General features: G+C 40.0%; 1 protein-coding gene across 2 annotated transcripts in view; it reads right to left on the reverse strand.

The window, feature by feature from the left end:
• Positions 1 to 23692, reverse strand: part of lrp2a (low density lipoprotein receptor-related protein 2a) — a 333042-nt gene that overhangs the window by 72685 nt on the left and 236665 nt on the right. For both annotated transcript variants that reach the window (XM_043693942.1, XM_043693941.1), the window contains 9 exons: positions 22907 to 23152; positions 21121 to 21249; positions 12884 to 13003; positions 11413 to 11529; positions 10103 to 10219; positions 7087 to 7224; positions 5120 to 5242; positions 4879 to 5007; positions 2052 to 2183 (listed from right to left, as the gene is read on the reverse strand). In XM_043693942.1, the coding sequence (XP_043549877.1) occupies positions 2052 to 2183; positions 4879 to 5007; positions 5120 to 5242; positions 7087 to 7224; positions 10103 to 10219; positions 11413 to 11529; positions 12884 to 13003; positions 21121 to 21249; positions 22907 to 23152 (1251 nt within the window). The remainder of the gene's footprint in view (positions 1 to 2051; positions 2184 to 4878; positions 5008 to 5119; positions 5243 to 7086; positions 7225 to 10102; positions 10220 to 11412; positions 11530 to 12883; positions 13004 to 21120; positions 21250 to 22906; positions 23153 to 23692) is intronic.

Consider the following 23692-nt stretch of genomic DNA (forward strand, 5'->3'; position numbering starts at 1 on the left):
AGGCATTCTTTGTCAGTCTTCTATGCCCACTGGATGCCATGATCCCTGGCCTCATATTCATGCTCGTATCCCCAATTTCCCTGACAACATTCTTTGAGGCATGCCAACCAGGTCCACAAACACCTTAGACTTATCTCCCATTTGTATCTATAACTTCCCTTTCCTCAGGAACCAGCTGTGATCCTAGCAATGCTCCCTGCTCAGACTTGGCACCATTGGTCTACAGAGCTGTTGGCTAACTGGTTTGGCCAAAAAACCCCTGAGACAGGCTGTCATTCCTAAATGGGCTGACATCTGACCTTCGGCATATCAAGCCTCTCTGAGGATAAAGTGACTAAAAGGACAGCTGGCTTTGTTCTGGGGATTAGTCCCCAGTCAGTGTTTTATTTGATGGGTTGGGAAACAGGTTGCCCCATAACATCCAGTCCATGGGACTGGATTCCAAATGAATGCTGCTAACAGCCAAGTCTGTTTCAGCACCACCTTACTGCCTCTATCATCACTTGGTTGCCTGGCAGGTAGAACTTTTTGAATAGCAGTGGGAAGGGCCACTACCACAGTCTGCATTTTTCTGTTATCAGTTTCTTCTGCTGCCTATCACCTCAAGTTGAACCGAGTTGTTTGCAATCTAACTATCCTATTTTATTATGAACTAATTTTCCAACCCAACTTCCTTTCCATCACTAATATCAGCTAATAATATTTCAGCAAAGACTCTGATACAGATATCTTTTTCATTCTTGCATAACATGTGGCATCTCTAGTTCAATCACAATCGATGTTCAATTGCAATGTCAGCAGGTAGTGTTGATTCATCCTTTTGAACTGCTGCAGCTCAAGTGATGCAGGTTCATCCAGTATTGATCGGAAGGGAGTTGCAGGATCTTGACTCACTGACAGTAAAAAGGACCTATCGTTCAGAGTCAGAAAGGAATGTGGCTTGAGGAGTTTCTTATCAGGATGATGGGGTCCCAATGCATCTTCTGCCCTTGTTCCTCTCATCTTTAGGAGTTGCAGGTTTGAAAAGTATTATTGAAGGTACCTTGGTGAGTTGCTGCAGGGCATTGATACACACTGTTGTGTCTATATGTATAGTTGGTGCAAACAGCAAATGTTTAAGGTGGTGGATGGCGTGCCAATCAAATGTGCTTTGACCTCGAGAGTATCGAGCTTCGTGAGTTTTTTTGGAGCTGCGTTCATCCAGGTAAGTGGACAGTATTTCATCACACTTTTGACTTGTGTCTTGTACATGGTCAACAAATTTTGTGAAATCAGGACATGAGTTATTTGCTGCAGAACTCACGGCCTCAAACCTGATCTTGTAGCAATTAATGGTGTAAAAGTTATTTGTTTTCCCAAATAACATCTGACTCACTTATTAGCACTGTAATATATTTGTTCCGAGTTCTCCACCATCTCAAACTCAGCATCCTAACCCTTGGATTCAAAACCTTACATGGCATCAACTGTCTTTATCTGCATAACCGTTGAACATTCTAAAACACTCCTGTATCCTCCAACTTCAGACACATGTACATGCCCCAACTTTTCTAGCCATATCTTTTAATACCATGTCCTAATGTTCTGTACTTTCCTAAACTCTCCATCTAGCTGCCTGTTCCCCTACTCCTGAAAGACACTCTTTAAAATCAATTGCTGTAACCAAACCTTTAGCCACTCCAGTCAAGAGCTCATTGTTCAGCTCAATGCCAATTTTCAAACTAATTTCACTTCTTTGAGCAATTTTGTTTTTCTGCATTTACTTAAATTCAAGTTGTTGTTGCTACATCCTGAAGTTAGAAAAGTCAGGACTTCGGATATGTGCTCAAAAAGAGACTCTGAATGAAGCTTTCTGACGTCCCCCTGCCGGTGTACATTTCAACAATTAACAATATTTCACTAGAAAAAACACAATTTGAACAGAGGAACCATTTCTTTGTTTGCTTTCAAAGATCAATTTTTCTAGCAGTTCATTTTTTAAAATCAGCTAGTGGCTTCAAAAAGTTACCAATAAGCAGTTACAATATATAAAGCTCAGATTAGAGATTTACCTTCACAAGCATTTGTATCATCCTCCTTTACTTGGTACCCAGGCCTACAATAGCAGATAAAACCACCATTGTTCAGATCTGTACAATTGTGCTCACAGAGGTTTTCTGCACAAGATCGTGTGGTATCATGATCTACGGAAAGAGCAAGGTATTTTAATAGTGGGAAAATTAGATATTTCTTGTTAAAACTTACTTCAACATGTCAACCTGTGACAAAAGATATATGAACTTTATTGGAAAGAACATGCAAGATATAATTAATAATTAAAATTCTGGACCCTTGAGTCTACTCGCAATCTTGCACTGAATCTCATCTGTTATACTCAAGAGCTCAATGGGAGAGTTTCATTTTACCCAACACCCTTAACTGAGAACATTCTGCTAATTCTTATTTGGATGAAAGAGGAATTATAGTACAAATAGGTCTACTAGGTTCTGCAGTGCTATAGTAAGCCATCATTGCAACCAAAGCTGCAGCTATACCAAGAAACTTGGCTGAAACTATAATGAAGTTACATTTTAGCACTAAGCACAGCTACAGAAAGTCTTGTGATCATGTACTAATTTGCACATTCTTATCTTTGTTGTTTAGCCACTTTTGTTAAAAAAAAAAAATTTAAGAGTAGACGCAGGAACACACATACTCAGAATATTCATCAGATTTTACTGAAGTTTATAAATAGGCCTAAGAAATTGGCTGCCTACCATAAGTGTAAAATCACTTGTAGCTTTGCATGGGGTGCAGTAAAAGTGTGTGGGTACAATTAATTATTTTGGTTTTGCCTAAGTACACCAGGAAATCAGATAACTTCTCATTCTTGAGTTATACTCTGCTGTTAATTGATAGGCAAAACTGCTTTTAATCAACCCAAAGTTGTTGTAAAAGAACTGAAAGTACTTCTAGAATATTGTACATAAATTTAAGATCTCACATTAAAATTAACATTTTGACTGGCTTAGAGTTTGCTGTGTAAAGATCATGTAAGGATTGGGAAAAATACAAAGCTGAAGCCACTGTGAATCAACTCTACTGTTGTAAATGGCTACGTGCTTTAAATCTAATATTTCGCACATCCAAAAATTTAAAAGCCCAAAGTTGTTTTTGAAACAGCATTCTTGCAAGTCACATATTATCACCACTGATTTTTTTTTAAAACTAATAGTCTCAACTGTACAGTTCATAAGTCATTTTCATGGAGTCTATTAAGAGGCAAAAATAAATATATAGAACAATACAGCACAGAACAGGCTCTTCAGCCCTCGACGTTGTGCCGACTTGTGAATTAATCTAAGCCCATCACCTTACACTATCCCATCACCATCCATATGCTTGTCCAAGGACTGTTTAAATACCCCTTATGTGGCTGGGTTAACTACATTGGCAGGCAGGGCATTCCACTTCCTTACCTTCCTCTGAGTAAAGAACTGCCTCTAACATCTGTCTTAAATCTAGCACCCGTCAATTTCTAGCTATGCCCCAAATATATTAGACCATAATCATTTAATACATCAACAACAGTCAGGATTTCCTGTTTATTTTAGAGTTTGTGGGTATCTGGTTGACTGATACTGTGTCACATATTATACTGTTGTACAGTATTCTACATATGTATATTATAAATTTTCTTTCACATTGCTACCAAATTTATACTGCTGTGTACTCTGAAGACCAATGCCAAATTTATCATTGCTACTCTTTACGTCTGACAATTTCAATAGATTTCAAAGTTAGAATCACTACAAAACTGCAAATTGATCTTGAATTGTTAATCAGAATTATCTGACATAAGAAGATACAGGGCCAGAATTTCTGGGAGTGGTGTTTTCATACAGTTTACCACTCTGACCCTTCTTTATTTTATAAAGGAGGGAACTCTGAATTTCTGAAAGGATATTCTGTTCAGGCTCCCTCAGAGATTAGAGCTGTACTTCCATTTTGACAGTTCTTTCATAGAGTAGAATTATATGGGGAAGGAAAACCGCATCCCCATTTCACCACAGTTAGCGAATGCATTCTAAAATGTAAAGGTTCAAACAACCATGTTGATAGCTGCTGTCAAAATGTCAGTATATAAGGCAAGTGGGATATTAGGATGCTGGGATTGTGTGTAAGGTGCCAGATGTATAGGGAGATAGGTTGCCAGGTAAGTAGTGAATTGTTGGGAAGGAGCTGCACTTGGGTAGGATGCTAAGGAGAAGGGGGTGGCTGCCTAATCATTACGGTGCCAGACTGCAAGATGATAAGGTAAGTGATGCAGTATTTAAATCAGACCAGGAAGTTTGTGGGAAATCATGTCTAGCAGGGTTGAGGATATTTGGGCCAGGTGCATGGGGATGGGTTTGTGTTGGGTTTCTGGGGAGAGGAAAGATGTACCAGACATGATGGTGTCAGGTTGGGTCTAATTTAAATTGACTTTCTTGGAAGGTCTGAGGTGTAGAGGAGTTGTCCAATAGAAATTCAATTTCTGGGGCAATTCCTTCAGAGACTGCTTTAATGACAATTCTGCAGAGACCCTAAATACAACTTCCATATATTCTGGAATAATGACTGTCTAACCAATGGAAAATCTGGACCATTAATTCAATTTACTGATATTTGCTAATTAGATAGTCAATTGATTGATTCAGTTAGTATTTTATCTAAAAGGTCTGCCATTCATCATTGTACTTTTCACCTACAAGTTAATATTCTGTGCAGCTTTTAAACTTTACTGTCATTAGCATCATATAAGCAGTTGCAGTTATTCCAGTATCATCACCTTCTTCCCTTTTTTGCTGTGCATTACACCCTATATATGAGCATCCAAGTATGTATCTGCATACTTACTGCATCCCAATTCATCAGATTGATCAGCACAGTGAGCATAATTATCACAAACATGTTGGACAGGAATGCAGTTTCCATTCCCACATTTATATTCCTCAGTTGTGCAAGGATGAGGTGTAGCTGGTTTACCTAATTGTGAAATAAAATTTCCATGAAATGCCATTGTTGTGTATGTGCATACATAAAGTTATTGCTTTTTATCAGCCAAAGCAGAGATGAATAACTGTGAACACAAACTTACAGTTTTCTTCTTTTTCATCACTTCCATCTCCACAATCATTTACATGGTTGCACAATTCATGTACGTACACACAGCGATTATTATCACAACGAAAACGGAAAGGAGAGTCACACGGGATGTCCACTAGAAAAGAACAATTGTTTAAAAGCTTTGATATTTGGTGAAAATAACAAATTGCTAGTATTCCCGGCACTTGGTAACCTTAGCGAGTCTGGTGAGCCTGTGGAATTCACTACCATAGAGGTCAAAACATTGTATGGTTTCAAAAAAAAGTTTGATCTAGCACTTAGGGCTAATGGGATCAAAGGATATGGGAGAAAAGTAAGAACAGGCTACTGAGTTGGATGATCAGTCATGATCATAATGAATGGTGGAACAGGCTCGAAGGTTCCTGCTCCTATTTTCTATGTTACTATGTTTGAAATCTCATGTATTTATTGATATTGTAAGTCTTATTCTAATCTGCATTGCGCACTTCTATGGCCCCATACTTATTAGATTAGATTAGATTACATTACAGTGTGGAAACAGGCCCTTCGGCCCAACAAGTCCACACCGACCCGCCGAAGCGCAACCCACCCATACCCCTTACCTAACACTACGGGCAATTTAACATGGCCAATTCACCTGACCTGCACATCTTTGGACTGTGGGAGGAAACCGGAGCACCTGGAGGAAACCCACGCAGACACGGGGAGAACGTGCAAACTCCACACAGTCAGTCGCCTGAGACGGGAATTGAACCCGGGTCTCCGGCGCTGTGAGGCAGTAGTGCTAACCACTGTGCCACCGTGCCACCCAAATTAGCTGCTGATGAAGAGCAAGGATTGGTGTGTCAAAGAACCAGCACAGGCATGATGGAGGGAATGGTCTTCTGAGCTGTAATTTTGTATGATTCCATGATTCTGCACAAAATAAATATCTATAAAAGGGTAAATAGCAAAACACTGGCTTTGTAATGAAGTTGGGAAGATGATCTTCTGGAAAGTATGGGTCAGTGGTGCTCACTTCTCAACTCTTCTTCACACTGTACTTCCATGAGGCACTCAGTTGAACCCAAAGAAGAATGTGGAACAGAGAATGTACTTAATGCAGAAAAAAATTTACACCTTACTTCTCTGATGTATTTTAATTTATTAAATCCTTGTCACTGTACGCTGTCCCATCCTGGTTATTATCCTGGTAAAGCTCATTACTTTGCTCTTCAGTTCAATATTTGAATATTTATAGGATACACCTAATCATATTGGTGAGATAACATGGAGAATTGGTGGACTCTGCTTTCCTTTGCTGAAACTCCACAGACCATAATTATTTTCAAATGCAACAATAACCCCTAACTTCTTAAATAATGGTCAACAATTTATTACAGTGCCCAGAAATGCACTATGCTACACTGATGAGAAACATTCAAATTCTCACACTATCTCACATGTAGTCTCATAAGTGAAACTGGAGGAGAAAGTGAGGACTGCAGATGCTGGAGATCAGAGCTGAAAATGTGTTGCTGGAAAAGTGCAGCAGGTTAGGCAGCATCCAAGGAGCAGGAGAATCGACGATTCGGGCAAGAGCCCTTCTTTCCTGAAGAAGGACTCATGCCCGAAACGTCGATTCTCCTGCTCCTTGGATGCTGCCTGACCTGCTGCGCTTTTCCAGCAACACATTTTCAGCTCATAAGTGAAACTGGCAGTTCAGTTCTTAGTACCCAGACAGTGAGTTCATTGTCCACAGATTCTGAGTGAACCTATGGAAATGTATTTCACAGCCTCACAGTGAGAGAGATGTTAGTACCATTTAATTGAAATGAGACCAACTATCTTGAATTATATATCATTCAAATATGTCAAGGGAAAGTCAAAGGAACTTGTATACTCTTAAATGTTCGATTTACAAAAAGATGCTATCACTTCTAATGAAAGATAATTTCATTTTTATTAAGTTTCACAAAGCTCACTGAAATGGCTTACAGCAATGGTGGAGCTCTTCATCAGATCCATCTCCACAATCATTGTCACCATCGCACTTCCAGTATGGTTGCACACAAACATGGTTCTTGCACTCAAACAGGAAGGGTGGACAATAGGTTCCATTGGGATAACGAGTTGCTGTCAAGGTTAAGGACATAAATGAACAATTAGGAAGATACATTTCTAATAAATGTTGAAACATACTTCCATACACCAAGAATGCCACACATCACAAAGATAGCTCCTCAGTGACAGCAGAATATAAAATGGCTGCACTTTTAGTCACCTATAGTACTTTACATACCTGACTTCATTCTTGCTTTATTTTGCTACCTGTTTTCTGTCCTTTTTACTCTTAGAGAGATTGGGGAGTAATTGCTGCCGGTAATGAGCATTAAGAAATCTTGGCCATGCTGCCCCATTGATGTGTTAGCATTGATCAAATTATTTCATTAGGAAGATCATCATTGTCCAAGTTCATTTCTAGCAGAAATCACTGAATTGCAATCAATGGCCAACTTTCTTCCATCTAACCTGAGACAGTTGCAAACCTGGGACTGTACTGGCCTGTCTGTTTCAGGAACTCATGCTGAATCCTTGGGAAAGCCAAGATCTTTAGGCAATCTTGACGAAGGTATGAATGTCTAATTCATCTCTATCATAATTCTAGAAAACTCAAAACTTGTTGACAACTCTAAATTGGGAGGTACAAAAAATACAATGGAAAACTGCTGAAAAATATCGGAAGACAATAACAAACTTGCAGAAAGTACATTGACAATAAAGGTCAATATGCAACATATTAACATGAGAGGTACATTTTGTTAGAAATAATCAGGAGGTTATATATCTGAAGTACAGATATATAAATTACTAAAAGCAGCAATGAAGGTTAGTAAGGCCACAATAATAGCAAAGCACTGGCATTCATGTCTAGAGAGACAGAATGGAAAAGCAGAAAATTTAACTTAAACGTCTGGAGCATTTGTTAATCTGCACTTGGCATACTGTGCACTGTTCTGATTTCTATATAATAGATAGATATAATCAGTACTGGACAAGGGCATAAATGAAATTACCAAAGTGAATCAAAACTGAGAAATTATATACATCAAAACAAAACTGTGTATGTTGGGGCTATTTTCTATTTAAAAGTGAAAATGGAGGTGTGACCTGAGGGAGGTTTTTAATATTATGAAAGTTGATGGGATAGAATTATTAGGAAATAGGCAACCAGCCCCACTTTCTTGACATGCAATACAACTTACACTGACCTTCCTAGTTCTGTCTTTCTGCACTGTTTCCACTAATTTCACAGAAAATCACAGTAACTAGAATGCATCTTGCTGGGCTTTCATCAGACCTCTGGTCTGAAAGCTGGCTTCAACCATTTCGAACCTTCATTGTATCCTCAGCTCTCCTGAATCTTCATACAGGAAGAGCTAGCCATTTGAATACAGAACTGGCTCAAAGGTAGAAGACAGAGGCTGGTGTTGGAGGGTTGCTTTTCAGACTGGAGGCTTGTGACCAGTGGTGTGCCACAAGGATGGTGCTGGATCTGATGCTTTTCGTCATTTATATAAATGATTGGGACATGAACATAAGAGGTATAGTTAGTAAGCTTACAGATGACACCAAAATTGGAGGTGTAGTGGACAGTGAAGAAGGTTACCTCAGATTACAACAGAATCTTGATTAGATGGGCCAATGAAGTTTAATTTAGATAAATGTGAAATTAGACAAATTTAGAAAAAATTGCATTTTGGAAAGGCAAATCAGGGCAGGAAATATACACTTAATGGTAAGGTCCTAGGGAGTGTTGCTGAACAAAGAGACCTTGGAGTGCAGGTTCACAGCTCCTTGAAAGTGGAGTCACAGTTAGATAGGACAGTGAAGAAGGTGTTTGGTATGTTTTCCTTTATTAGTCCGAGCACTGAGTTTAGGAGTTGGGAAGTCATGTTGCAGCTGTACAGGACATTGGTTATGCCACTTTTGGAATAATGGGTACAATTCTGGTCTTTCTTCTGTAGAAAGGATGTTGTGAGACTTGAAAGGATTCAGAAAAGATTTACAAGGATGTTCCTAGGGTTGGAGGGTTTAAGCTATAGGAAGAGTCTGAATAGGCTGGGGCTGTTTTCCCTGGAGCATTGGAGGCTGAGGGGTGACCTTATACAGGTTTATAAAATTGTGAAGGGCATGGATAGGGTAAATAGACAAGGTATTTTTCCTGGGGTGGGAGAGTCCAGAACTAGAAGGCATTGGTTTGGGTTGAGCAGGAAAAGATTTAATAGGGACCTAAGGGGAACTTTTTCACGCAGAGGGTGGTGCAAGTATGAAATGAAATGTCAGAGGAAGTGGTGGAGGATGGTATAACTGCAACATAGGAAGAGTTTGGAGGGATATGAGCCAAGTGCTGGCAAATGGGACTAGATTAATTTAGGATATCTGGTTGTCATGGACAAGTTGGACTGAAAGGTCTGTTCCTGTGCTGTATATCTCTGATTCTTTGACTCCAATCCACACTTTGCTCTTCAGTTTCATATCACAATTGCTTAACATTTGGGTTACTATTACTGTAAGTGCAATATTTAGCAGTCATAAAAACTTAAATAAAATAAAATAAAGAATTCTAGTCAAATGTATCAATGAGAGAGAGTTAATTCTCCCTTTGTCTTGATACAGCCTTTCTGATTTAATGGCCTTTCTACAATACATAGTCATAATCACAACTCTTTTCCTTTTTTAAAACTGTGAAAAAAAAAATCATTAAACTAATTTATTGCCTTTTCTGAAACTACATTAAATGCTTCTATTTCTAAAAGTTCTCCTCTAGTTTCCACCTTTGTTAGCTGTATAAGAGATTGACGAAAAAAAGTTCAGATGAAGTCTCTCAACTCCTTCCATTGTTAATAAACCTGCTTTACGTTTCCAGCTTCTTTGCTTTTATTTCATTGTTCAGCTGTTTTTTTTTGTAATATCTAGCTTTTTACAGAATTGTGTGCTTAAAAAGACTTACGACAGGCACTTTCATCAGAGTAATCTGCACAGTCAGCATTCCCATCACACCTGAACCTTTCAATGATGCAGTGACCACTAGAACACTCGAAGTAACTGGGCAGGCATGTCAGCAGCTCTATAAAATAAACACATAGGTATACATAACATCAAAATCAAGCCAGGTTTTGATGAGAAATACTGTGGAATATCTCAAATTCATCGGCGTACCAGAGGCTCACTCTTTCTATGTGGGACCTGAGGGAACAATCAGATGCAATTTTTAAAATAAAGTTTCTTTTTAAAAAACATCTGAGATGATCTTGATAGCTCATGTAACTGGTATCTCCAATTTCAGTTAATTATTTTGATGTTATGACAGCATCACAATCTGGTCGTGAGGGTTGGTGGCTCATGAGATATAACCTTAGCTCCTATTCCCTTTCAGTTGTCTTAACCAAATAACTATTTATTGTGTAAAAACACTTGAAATTGCTATCACAAACTTTTTAAATCATTGTTCTATTCCATCAAGATCTACAGCATCCCATAGCTCCCATCCAACTTGCAGATCAATCCTCAAAGCATTAAAACTAATTAAGACTTGAGAATACAAATACTTTGTTTATCCGGTTAACAACTAGCCATTAACTTCATGAGGCACAATATAGTTGAGCAAACTTTCACATGGGATCTTATTAAAGACTTTTTAAAATCCAGAAGCACTCACCAAGCAGTGGCGAGGTCTGAAGGTTACAACTTACCTCATTTAAAAATCTGGTTACAACTAGAATGAGGTTCCTACTGTAGTTCCTCTCACATATTGCTGGGGGAGGGGGGAGCATGAGGCTCTGCTTGTCAAGCACAAGTGATATTCTGCCAATTGAAAACCTGATTTACTGGCATAAGAACTAATTCGGTAAGGAAAGCTGTCATAAGAGAAAAACGTTGGAATTAGGTTTCCAGAGGCTACTCTTTGTCCTCAATGTTCTGACAGGTTCCTTCATTTTAGCTGCAATAGTGAAAGAAAATCATAGCAAATAATAATCTATTTAATAGGCCATCTATTGCTACTTCAGAAATGGCAATGGTACATTTTTTCTATTGTAAGCCCTCCTCTGAAAGACCATTAGAAAATCCTTCACACATTTTAATTGTTGAAATGTCATCTTATTCATCTCCACCATTTGTGTTCATTGTTAGTTTATCTCAGAACTTTCCTCTGTGACATTAACAATCTTTGGCGCAATAGTTCTATAAATAATCTTTTGATTCTTGCAAGATACAGGAACACATATTTTGTTCTTCTATATTCACTAGCTCTGATCATACCACAGTCTCGTTCATCTGAGTTATCTTCACAATCATTATCGTGGTCACACACCCAACGTCTAGGAATACACCGCAGATTGTCACAGCGGAATTCACTTTCAGTACAATCACGAGGTCCTGAAATAAAGCATAGCTGCATCAATCAAACATGTGAAGTCACAAATTAACATAAAAATTATGCCAATAATTTTCCATCATCTAAGACTATAGTCTAATTGGTCCATCAAAACATTCTACTGTAGAATTTAGAAAATTCAAATAGATCCTCATGATAACAGAGCGCCATCTTCTGAAACAGAAACAGAAATTACTGGAGAAACTCACCAGATCTTGCAGTATCTATGGAGAGAAAGCAGAGTTAATGTTTTGGGTCTACTTCAGAATTTGAAATGTTCATTTTGTTTTCTCTTCACGGATGCTGCCAGACCTGCTGAGTTTCTCTAATAATTTCTGTTTTTGTTACAGATCTTTAGCACCACAGTTCTTTGTTTTATTATCCATATGTTCCAATTCAATGCTCACATCCAGTTTGGAATAGGGGATCAGTGTGATAGGTAAACTAGCTTGATTTATAACATCAAGGCATAAAATGGTTTTTAATGTAGACAATAAATTGCTCGTAGTCACAAAGTATTTACCAGGTAGCATAAGAAGATTAAATTATTACTTGACACTTCTCAATATAGGGAAACTCTAAATTTCTATCTGCTTGGTGAACGTTCAATGCTCTGGACTGGAAATCAATCATATTCTTCCCATTGCTCTGTGAGGACTCAGTATTGAAAGTTAGCACATAGGTACGTAGGCATGTAGTTGCTATATTAGAGTCACAAATTCAGATCAAGGAAATTGGTCATATTGGTCACAGATACAGCACATACCACAGAATCAAAGTATTTACAATAAAGCTGCTGACTGTGTCAAAATGTGAGAGACTGGTAAACAAACATTCCAATAGATAATGGAAGCATTGAATAGAAACAATTTACACCATATGCAGAGAACAATAGTGCATTGAGTTTACGAGTTAGGAAGTCATATTGCGGCTGTACAGGACATTAGTTCGGCTGCTTTTGGAATACTGTGTACAATTCTGGTCTCCCTGCTATACGAAGAATACTGTGAAACTTGAACAGATTTAGAAAAGATTGACAAAGATGTTGCCAGGGTTGGAGGGTTTGAGTTATAGGGGCAGGCTGGATAGGCTGGGGCTATTTTCCCTGGAGCATTGGGAGCTGAGGGGTGACCTTATAGAGGTTTATAATATCATGAGGGGCATGGATAGAGTAAATAGATCTGCTGAGTTTTTCCACTGATTTCTGTTTTTTGCATCTATAAAATTATGTTTATTTTGGTAAACCAAACAGAATGTTTATATTGAGGGAAGGATAAAACTAGAATTCACTGGTTGGATCAAATGCCCTGCTCCTCTGTATTCCATGTAATTTATTTGTTTAATGTCATCACATACTGCAATCACGTTCATCAGAATCATCACCACAATCATTTTCTCCATCACACTTCCAGCGAAGTGGAATACACCAATGACTGTCACATCGGAAATCGCCCACAGGATTGCAAGTAAGATCCTCTGTGAAAATACAGAAAACAACACATTCATGACTCCATTAGCCTTAGGATATTATATGCAGATAAATACACATGTTACACTTGTTTCATACGTAAACACATGTACAATACATGCATAATATGATAGTTTTCAATTTGTGCACAATCAACAATCTAGGCATATATTGCTTGAGGTTTCCACGAAATTGAAAGCAAAAGCCAAACTTGATCAGTATATCTGTTTTTATTGCCATTAAGGTGTGCTGGCATTATTCAGTGCAATGCATCAAAGACTATACAATACAAGATACAATACAATAGAGCACAGCCCACCTAGCTTGCGCCGATTCCTAGTCCTTATTTAGACCCAGTACTTATTGTCCATATATGGTTTCTGTCCCTCTGTTCACCTAATTTTCATGTATCTATCAAGATACACCTTAAATATTTCTAATATGCCTGCTTCCACCACCTCCACTGGCAGTGCTTTCCAGGCACCCACCACCCTGTGAGTGAAAACTTTTTCCCACACTTCTCCCTTAAACTTTCCCCTCTCATCTTGAATGTGTGGCCTCTTGTAGTTGACCTTTCCACTGTGGGAGAAAGTCTCTAACTATCCAACCTATCTATGCCTCTCAATTTTCTTTTGAGACAGAGTCATTGGCAGACCTCCAAGAGGTTGCCCCTGACCCATAGAAAAGTCTTTCCAATAAAAACAATATGAGTTTATCCAATCTCTTCCCATAACTAAAACACTCCAGACCAGGCAACATCCTGTTAAACCTTCTTTCCAAAGCATCCATGTCCTTCTGTAGCATGGCAACCAGAGCTGCACATAATATTCCAAATGTGACCTAACTAAAATTTTGTACAGCTGTAACATAACTTGTCAACTTTTATATTCGATGCCTTGGGTGATGAAGGCAAGCATGGTGTATGCCTTCTTGACCACCTAATCCACCTATGTGGCCACTTTCAGGGCTCTGTGGACCTGTACACTCAGATCCCTCAGTATGTTAATGCTCCTAAGGGTTCTGCAATTTATTGTATAGTTCACAACTGACTTTCACCTTTCTCGCATTTGTCTGGATTAAACTCCATCTGCCATTTCTCTGCCCAAATCTGCAATCTAAATCCCGCTTTATATTTTGACAATCCTCCTTATTATCTGGAAATCTACCAATTTTGGTATCATCTACAAACTTACTAATCAGACCACCTACATTATATATATACATATATATATATTATGGGTCCAAGCACTGATTCCTGCTAAACATCTAGCTACTAATCTCCATTCCGAAAAGCACTCTTCCACCTCTACTCTCTTTTTCTAGGATTATGACAGTTTTGTATCCAACTAGCCAGATCACCCTAAATCTCATGTACCAGCCTGCCATGACGTAGAACCTGATCAAATGCTTTACTAAAGTGCATGTCAACAACATCCACTGCCCTTCTGTCATCAAATCAATCTTAACACCTCCTCAAAAATACTCAATCAAGTTGGTGGGACATGACTTTCCCTAAACAAACCCATGCTGCCTATCACAAACAAGTCCATTTGCTTCCAAATGTGGATAAATCCTGCCTCTCAGTATCCACTGTAACAGCTTTTCCACCACAGACCTCAGGCTCACCGTCTTGTAATTACCTGAATTATCTTGTTTTCCCTTCTTAAATGGAACAATACAAAAGATTGAGGAACATTAAGCACAAATTACATCCAGTGCAAACTGAGTTTCTGCTGTCCTTTGCACTGGTTTAAATATGATGTGGAGGTGCCAGTGTTGGACTAGGTGGACAAGGTCAGAAATCACAACACCAGGTTGTAGTCCAAGGGGTTTATTCGAAATTACAAGCTTTCGGAGCACTGTTCCTTTGTGAGATGAAGTGACTTTGTCAACAAAGGAGCAGTATTCAGAAAGCTTGTCATTTCAAATAAACACCTTGGACCATAACCTGGTGTTGTGTGACTTCTGACCTGGGTTAAATACGTTGAACTTGTAACCTGACCTCAGCCACAAAATTGGTCATACCCGCAGATCATATTAATAAGAGTACGTTCCAACAGTTATTGGTAGAACAGAACTTGAATACTGATGAAGGAGAGAGACAGAAATGTAGTTGAAAGTTTTTCATCTTGAACACAACAGAGCGAATGCAAGAATGCCAAATTTCATGATTACAATTTACACAATAGCATAAAAGATATAAATATCTATGTAGGCTGCAATGGTGAAAAAAATTCCTTTATGTCAAGTCAAGCTTGGTGATTATCGACATTCGCTGCTACTATTTATAGAACGCAAAAAAAATGTCAGAATTAACTGACAACATTCCTGCAATTTTGCTTATAGGACTAGTGGGACTGCAATAAATTACACCATTTTTTGCTTAACATAGCAATACATGACCAGATTTTAATTTCATCCAAAAAATTAGGAGTCCTAAACAAAAACTATACAAGACAATTTTATATGGTGTTAGAGTTCTCTCTCCTGATGTAAAGGAGTATTCAAAATACGTTAAATTTGATTGGTTCTCATACATCACTGCAGATTCCAGATCCCTGACATACTTCTGAATAAAATATTGGATGTAACAGAATTATACTAGTACTTTCCGATAGAAAATTGTTCATCATGATTGTATGAAGCAATGTCAATTCTTCACACTGTAGGCAAAAGGCAAACAATCTAATGAAACATCAAGGGGCAAAATGGAAGGATTAAACAGGCCTGAGTTAATCATTTGTGATCGCTATAGGTCCAAGTTCTAAGACCAAATCTCTCACAGAAACTTAAAGTGAAACTCAATCTCTATGTTATGCTTCACATAAAGGAAAATAAATTAGAACTATATACAGTGATATTCCATCTGACTTGGCTGAGATCAAGGAGAGAAACAAGACGTGGAATAGACTCCACTTTGAAAGTTACCTTCTAACATACAAAGCAGTTGCTAATACCAGCACAAACAGTTTCATCAGTAGCAGGTAAGTTAAAACCACCAATATGAAAGCATAAAATAATCACATTAATTCTCCAAATGTTCTATAGGGAATCTGCTATTCTGAAATGAAAATCTAATGTTTGAAGTATTAAAAGGAATACCGAGGTTGGACATTAATGGTTCAAAACATACAGATGATGTAAGTAGGGAGTCTGAAGAAAAGTTAACTTTCTCTGAAGGGAATGGGCATTCTGTTCCTAGATGATGACAATGTTCTACTTTCATTCTGATAAGCTCAGTTGCGATGGACATCTTTTGTTTTCTTTCTTTCCTACCTCAGGAAGATTTTGCAACTATTGCTGAGGGTCAGGAACTCAAAGGTGCATATTACATCCCACCATTCTTACCAGTTAGGTTTCAGACTAATATCGGGAATGGGCAGAGGACTAGGTCTGGATCTTCAGAAGTTTAGAAGAATCAAAAGTGACTGCATTGAAACATACAAGATTGTACGGGGTATTGACTGGGTAGTGGATGTTGCAAAGGTTGTCTTTTGTGGGAGGATCTAGAACTAGAGGTCACTGTTCAAACATGATAAATTAAAACAGAGACGAGAAAATATTTTTCTCTCAGAGGATTGAGTGTGTTTGAAAATCCCTTTCTTAAAAAGCAGAGGCTGCGGAATCTGCAATTATCAAATTGATGAACGATTATCAGGAATATGCAGGGATATAGAGGTTAAAATCTAATAAGCCATGATCGTACTGAATGAGGCAGCAGGCTTGAAGGGCTAAGAGATCTACTTTTGTTCCTTGTTCATTTGTTGCTGTAAACTAACATTGTATTGTGCAGTGACAGTTTCTTATCACGTATTTTTATAAGATCAAAATCATTTCCAGACTATTTAGAAGAAAATCAAAATTATATATACCATGGTCAGGATTTTGGTACTGTTTGTGAAGAAAGAATGGCGCTCACCCTTCAGCTACCTGACAGCTATTCACTGACTTTTGTGCGTTTCTCAATGGAGTTTCCTCTGTTCCAGCATCTAACTCTGGATAACACCCTCCACAAGGTATCAGCTGTGTTCAGGAGATAAAGAAACAGCAAGGCTCTTCAATCAGTCAGATTGATTGAACAATCCTCACTCCGACAAGCATAGATGAATGGGGGGAGGGTGGTGTGCACATAAGTAGGTTAAAAATCACACAACATCAGGTTATAGTCCAACAGGTTTAATTGGAAGCACTAGCTTTCGGAGCGCAGCTCCTTCATCAGCTGGTTGTGGAGTACACAATTGTAAGACACAGAATTTATAGCAAAAGTTTACAGTGTGATGTAACTGAAATTATACATTGAAAAATACCTTGATTGTTTGTTAAGTCTCTTATCTGTTAGAGTGACCATGTCAGTTTCACGTAGAGTCATAGAGATATACAGCACGGAAACAGACCCTTCGGTCCAACCATCCATGCCGACCAGATATCCCAACTCAATCTAGTCCCAACTGCCAGTACCCGGCCCTTATCCCTCCAAACCCTTCCTTTTCATATACCCATCCAAATGTCTTTTAAATGTTGTAATTGTACCAGTCTCCTCCATATCCTCTGGCAGCTCATTCCATACACGTACCACCCTCTGCGTGAAAAAGTTGCTCCTTAGGTCTCTTTTATATCTTTCCCCTCTCACGCTAAACTTATGCCCTCTAATTCAAGACTCTCCCACCCCAGGGAAAAGACTTTGTTTATTTATCCTATCTATTCTCGTCATGATTTTATAAACTTCTATGAGGTCACCCCTCTGCCTCGGATGCTCCTGGGAAAACAGCCCCAGCCTGTTCAACCTCTCCCTATAGCTCAAATCCTCCAACCCTGGCAACATCCTTGTAAATCTTTTCTGAACCCTTTCAAGTTTCACAACATCTTTCCGATAAGAAGGAGACCAGAATTTCACGCAATTTCCAACAGTGGCCTAACCAATGCCCTGTACATCTGCAACATGACCTCCCAACTCCTGTACTCAATACTCTGACCAATAAAGGAAAGCATACCAAACGCCTTCTTCACTATCCTATCAACCTGCGACTCCACTTTCAAGGAGCTATGAACCTGCACTCCAAGGTCTCTTTGTTCAGCAACACTCCCTAGGACCTTACCATTAAGTGTGTAAGTCCTGCTAAGATTTGCTTTCCCAAGATGCAGCACCTTGAATTTATCTGAATTAAACTCGATCTGTCACTTCTTAGCCCATTGGCCCATCTGGTCAAGGTCGTGTTGTAATCTGAGGTAACTTTCTTCGCTATACCTCCAATTTTGGTGTCATCTGCAAACTTACTAACTGTACCTCTTATGCTCACATCATGTACCTGCTGTGCTTTTCCAGCATCACTCTAATCTAAACCCCAGGCGTGTTTGTGTGTCTGGGGCGGGGGGTTGTGAGTGTCTGTGAGAGAGAGTGTATACGTATGTGTGAGAGTGTAAAGGGGTCTAAGTCTGTTAGAGGGTGCATGTGAGAATGTGGGAGTGTGCGTATCTGTAGGAGTGTGTGACAGTGTCTGTGTGCGGATCTGTAGGAGTGTGTGTGTTCGTGTGTCTGTGTGTTCGTGTGTGTGCGTGTGTGTGCGCGCGTGCGTGTGTGTGTTCGTGTGTGTGTTCGTGTGTGTGTTCGTGTGTGTGTTCGTGTGTGTGTTCGCGGATATATATAGCAATGGTGGTCACCCGTAACGTGACATGAACCCAAGGTCCCGGTTGAGGCCCTCCCTATCGGTATGGAACATAGCTATCAGCCTCTGCTCGGCCACTTTTCACTGCTGCCTGTTCTGAAGACCACCTTGGAGGATGGTCACTCAAAGGTCTGAGGTTGAATATCCAGGAACACCAAACCTCAAACAGATCATTGTTCATAGCGAGCTGCCCAGCTTTCAGGATAACTCCATACAACCCTGTCACGGTAGGTGTCTCAAGATGTGTCAGAGTGTGGACATGGATACCATCATTACTTGTGGGGACACCTCCCACCATGTACGTGACAGGTACTCATGCGACTCAGCCAATGTTGTCTATCTCATACGCTGCAAGTAAAGATGCCCTAAGGCACGGTACATTGGTGAAACCGAGCAGAGACTACGGCAATGAATGAATGGGCACTGCATTCAACTGGGAGTGTTCCATCCCAGTTGGGGAACACTTCAGCGGTCCAGGACATTTGACCTCGGACCTTCGGGTGACCATCCTCCAAGGCTGACTTTGGGACAGGCAGCAGCGAAAAGTGGCTTAGCAGAGGTTGATAGCTAAGTTCGGTACCCATAGGACACACACACACTTAGATCCCTTTACACTCACACACTATATATACACTCTCTCTCGCAGACTCTCACAACTCCCCACCCCAGACACACACATACACACACAAACCCACATGCACACATACACATTTGTTTGTACTTTGTTCAAAACTGCATGAATCCATGTAAGACTCTGTTAACTCATTTTTTAAGATTAGAATCAGTCTAAACAGTATGCCATAGACAACAGCACATAGGGGACTTAACACCTTCAACATCTTATCTGGTTGACACCAATTGTTACAGTTAACCTGAGAATGTAACTTTTAAAAATAATTTTGTGATTTACATATGTAAGAAGTGAAACTATCATGGTCATTCAAACAGATGAGAGACTCAACAAACAATCAAGGTATTTTTCAATGTATAATTTCAGGTACATCACACTGTAAACTTTTGCTATTAATTCTGTGTCTTACAATTGTGTCCTCCACAACCACCTGATGAAGGAGCGTCGCTCCGAAAGCTAGTGCTTCCAATTAAACCTGTTGGACTATAACCTGGTGTCGTGTGATTTCTAACTTTGTGCACCCCAGTCCAACACCGGCATCTCCAAATCATGACAGAAGTAGGTGACATGGCGATGGTCAGTGTGTTGGTGACATGGCGATGGTCAGTGTGTTAGTTCCACATGTCTACTCCCTTTCTCCCACCAAGGTCCAGTTCCCAGATTCAAGGAGGGAGGTTAGTAATCAATTCACCCATTTAATAGCCAATCAAGGCCCATTATCAGAGATTGACTGGCACTTTCAAGTCAGTGTCCCTGAGGTTGCTATGAGAGGTTTTGCTTCTCCGCTTCTCTCCCTGCAATACCCTACACTCCAAGCAAGCAGTGATTCAGCTGTTGACACCAATTTCAATTTTAATTGCACAAATCTGGGGAGAATGCCTTTATCATGGGGCACTCCAACTCTCATTTACCTCCAAAGACATCCTGCTACTGCCTCTGAGCTGGATGGCCATCTAGTGTCAGCAGAAGATATCAGTAACTGTGCAGTTCTGGTGTTTGTGCTGATTGTTCATTCCACAACAATTTCAAACACGGTATATGTCCCAGTGCAGAGTTAATAGAGAACTTCAGATGCTGATTATCAGATGTTAACTTGAGTCCTTTATTATCATCTAGAAGGGTCAGGCAGGAATGCCCCAGACCAAACAGAACAGCTGACATAAAACACTAACCAGAGTTATATAGTCCTGAGACTCTGTCCAACCAATCCTTTAATGTCTAATGTTTGACGACCTTCATCTGCAGTGTCATAGCGTTAAAAGCCCATTAAAAATGACGATATGTCCCCTTTCTGGTATTCCCAATACCTGTCCTTGGTTTTCTAGTTTTCAAGCGTGCCTTTATTTGAGTATAGGCTGCACCCCCAAAGTTGTTTGTAAACACACTCCATTGTCATTAATGCTTCATCCTTTGTCTGTACAGTGCTTAGTGAGTGAATGGGCCTGGAAGAGCATATTCTAGAGTGGGGGCCATGGATATGGAGTGAGCGGTGGTTGTAGTCTGGCATGGGGGCATGGGTTTGGGTCAAAGGGCATAATATGGAATGGCTGAGGCATGGGGATGGTGTGGAGCCTGAGGGGTGGTGACAAAATCTCACAGCAACAAGAGAGGACTTTTAAACAGTTTACCACTGAGAGCAATCTCTCCTGTGGCTGTCTCCAATCTCCTTCTCAAGATGGCAGGTTGGACTGCAGCCTGCACCTCTGCAATGAAAATTCTCTTTTTCCTGATCATCATTAATTCTATTTTTCAGCCAGAGCAAGCCAAAAATAAATAATTGAAGGATTTAAATGAGATACTTTGCAAATGTGTCCCATTTTTCCTGACATACCACAATTTTGCTCATCGCTATTGTCCCGGCAGTCATCATAGCCATTGCATATAGCCCACTTAGGAATACAACGGTAATTTGTTTGACAGGCAAACTCGGTGTGGTTATCGCAGGAGTAGTTGACCCCATCTGAAATAAGAAAGTATTAATATGAGAAATATTATAGTTCACTGATCATATGCTGCCACCTGGTGACTGCTTATAGTTATAGCTTTGCTATATATTTCTTCTTTTGGGAGCCTTTTTATGGTCAGTGCTAGGTTCCACCTATCCTGAGATATGCAAGTTGTTGATTTCAAGTTACAATTGGTGTTACCTGTACTATATCCTCCATATCAACTACTCCCAGACATCAGGCAGCCTAACCAGCAGTTCTCAAAGGGAGTGCTTCACGGCTCCACAAGGCTTGCTAACTTAAAGTTTTTATTTTTAAGAAACATGTGAGACAAAGAGGAACAATCATATCAGTCCACCTGTACCTTTCTGCTTGCAATGACCTCTCTTTCTACTCTAACTCCTTTCACTGTCCAAAACAAAACCATTATTTAACTTTGTCAAGGAACTGCAGCTTAATGGCATGGCCCGGCCTTGAAATACACATCGGACGGGCCATGCCATTAAGCTGCTCATTGTTAAAACCAGACAAATGTGGTTATTTTAGTACACATACTCTACATTTCTCTGTAATGAATGCCAACATAGACGTTTCATTTAGTAAGATGCACAGGCTATATTGTTGTTATTCCTGCAGGGTAAATGGATGTTTATTGCCCATCCCCGAATTGCCCTTGAGCAAGTTGGCAGTGAACATTCTTTCTGATCCACTGCAGTGTATTTAGTGCATGTAGACCCACAATGCTGAAGGGAGAGACTTCGAGGCTGTTGAGTCGGTGACAATGAAGGAACAGCAATATATTTCCAAGCCAGAAAATACATTTTAAATTTATGATATAATGGACATACACATGTTGACAGATATATTGGGCTGTGCTTTTGGGCCCCAGTGAGGACAAAATTGTTTCCTAAGGAACCAGTGTCAACTACGTGCCAATTTCTGCCATCGCCAGGTAGGTTTGAGGTGAGCAAAGCTACCTGCCCCATGAGACAGTTAGCTGGTTAGGCTGATGAAGACCTTTTTTAATTGAAATTAAAGTTGGCTGACTCTATCTCCAGTTTCCCAGCATGCCAGGGGAAACTGTACAACTGCCTGGAGATAACTACCAGACACTCAGTACCCAGTGGCAGACTATGGGAGACAGCGCTCCTAGAGCCCAACTCATCTGCCTGGTGCAACACACCATCATCTATCCAACACCCCTCGCCCACCACCACCACTACCACTACTAGCACCACCATGCACCTGTCCTCTAACACTGACTGCCGAGCTGCTGCATCTGTTTCGTAAATTTGAGATTGAAGAAAGGTTGGTAACAGGATGTCTCCATGTTGCAGTACCCTCTCTGTTAGTGATCACCCATTGCAGGCTGCGATTCTTCTAAAACTGAAAGCCTTTTAATTCACCTTTCACTTGGAGACCTTATGTGCCACCTTTAATTGAACAGGGAGCCTGCTTTCATGCCAATTAAAGGTCTGTCTTCATGAAAATCTCAATAAATGGCCTTTCCTCCTGCTTGGGGTGGATTCAGCAGCTGTAACCTACTCTCAGGAGGAAAATCCAGCCCAGTAATCTTTATAATATAACATTGTTGCTAGCAGTTATAGTATTCTCGATAAACTGCATACAGCCCTATTCATTTCAGGTACATTTTCCTTCATATGTACTCACGGCATTCATCAAAGGGCTCATCGGAGTAATCGCCACAGTCATTATCTACATCACATTTCCAGGATTGTGGAATGCAGTGACCATTGTTACATTTGAACTGGCCTGGATGACAAGTTCGGGAAGCACAGTGAGCAGGGTCTTCATCTGAATTATCTATGCAGTCGTTCTCCCCATCACATTGCCAGGCTTCAGGAATACAGCGTTTATTGACACACTGCCACTGGTAGTTCTCACATTGATGATTGACTAGAAAAAAAATTACAGATTGGATTCACTGATACAGTTTTTTTTCAACTCATTAACATTTTAACGCTAGTGGGATAACCCAGCTCAGTTGTCTGAATAGCTGGTTTTTATTACAGTACTACATCACCTACAGCATGGATTCAATTCTTATACCAGCTGAGGTCACCATAAAGGCTCACCTCCTCAACCTTGGTCCTTGCCAGAGATGTAGTGACTCTCAAGTTAAACTTACCACCGGTCATCTCTCTCTGATGAGTAAGCAGCCATATGGTCCTCTGTTCTGGATCAATGGTGCTGGAAGAGCACAGCAATTCAGGCAGCATCGAGGAGCTTCAGCAAAATCGACGTTTCGGGCAAAAGCCCTTCATCAGGAATAAAGGCAGAGAGCCTGAAGCGTGGAGAGATAAGCTAGGGGAGAGTGTGTGTATGCGGGGAGTAGCATAGAGTACAATGGGTGAGTGGGGGAGGAGATGAAGGTGATAGGTCAGGGAGGAGAGGGTGGAGTGGATAGGTGGAAAAGGAGCTAGGCAGGTCGGACAA

The sequence above is a fragment of the Chiloscyllium plagiosum genome, chromosome 7 (assembly GCF_004010195.1).
Source record: "Chiloscyllium plagiosum isolate BGI_BamShark_2017 chromosome 7, ASM401019v2, whole genome shotgun sequence".
Lineage (NCBI taxonomy): Eukaryota > Metazoa > Chordata > Chondrichthyes > Orectolobiformes > Hemiscylliidae > Chiloscyllium > Chiloscyllium plagiosum.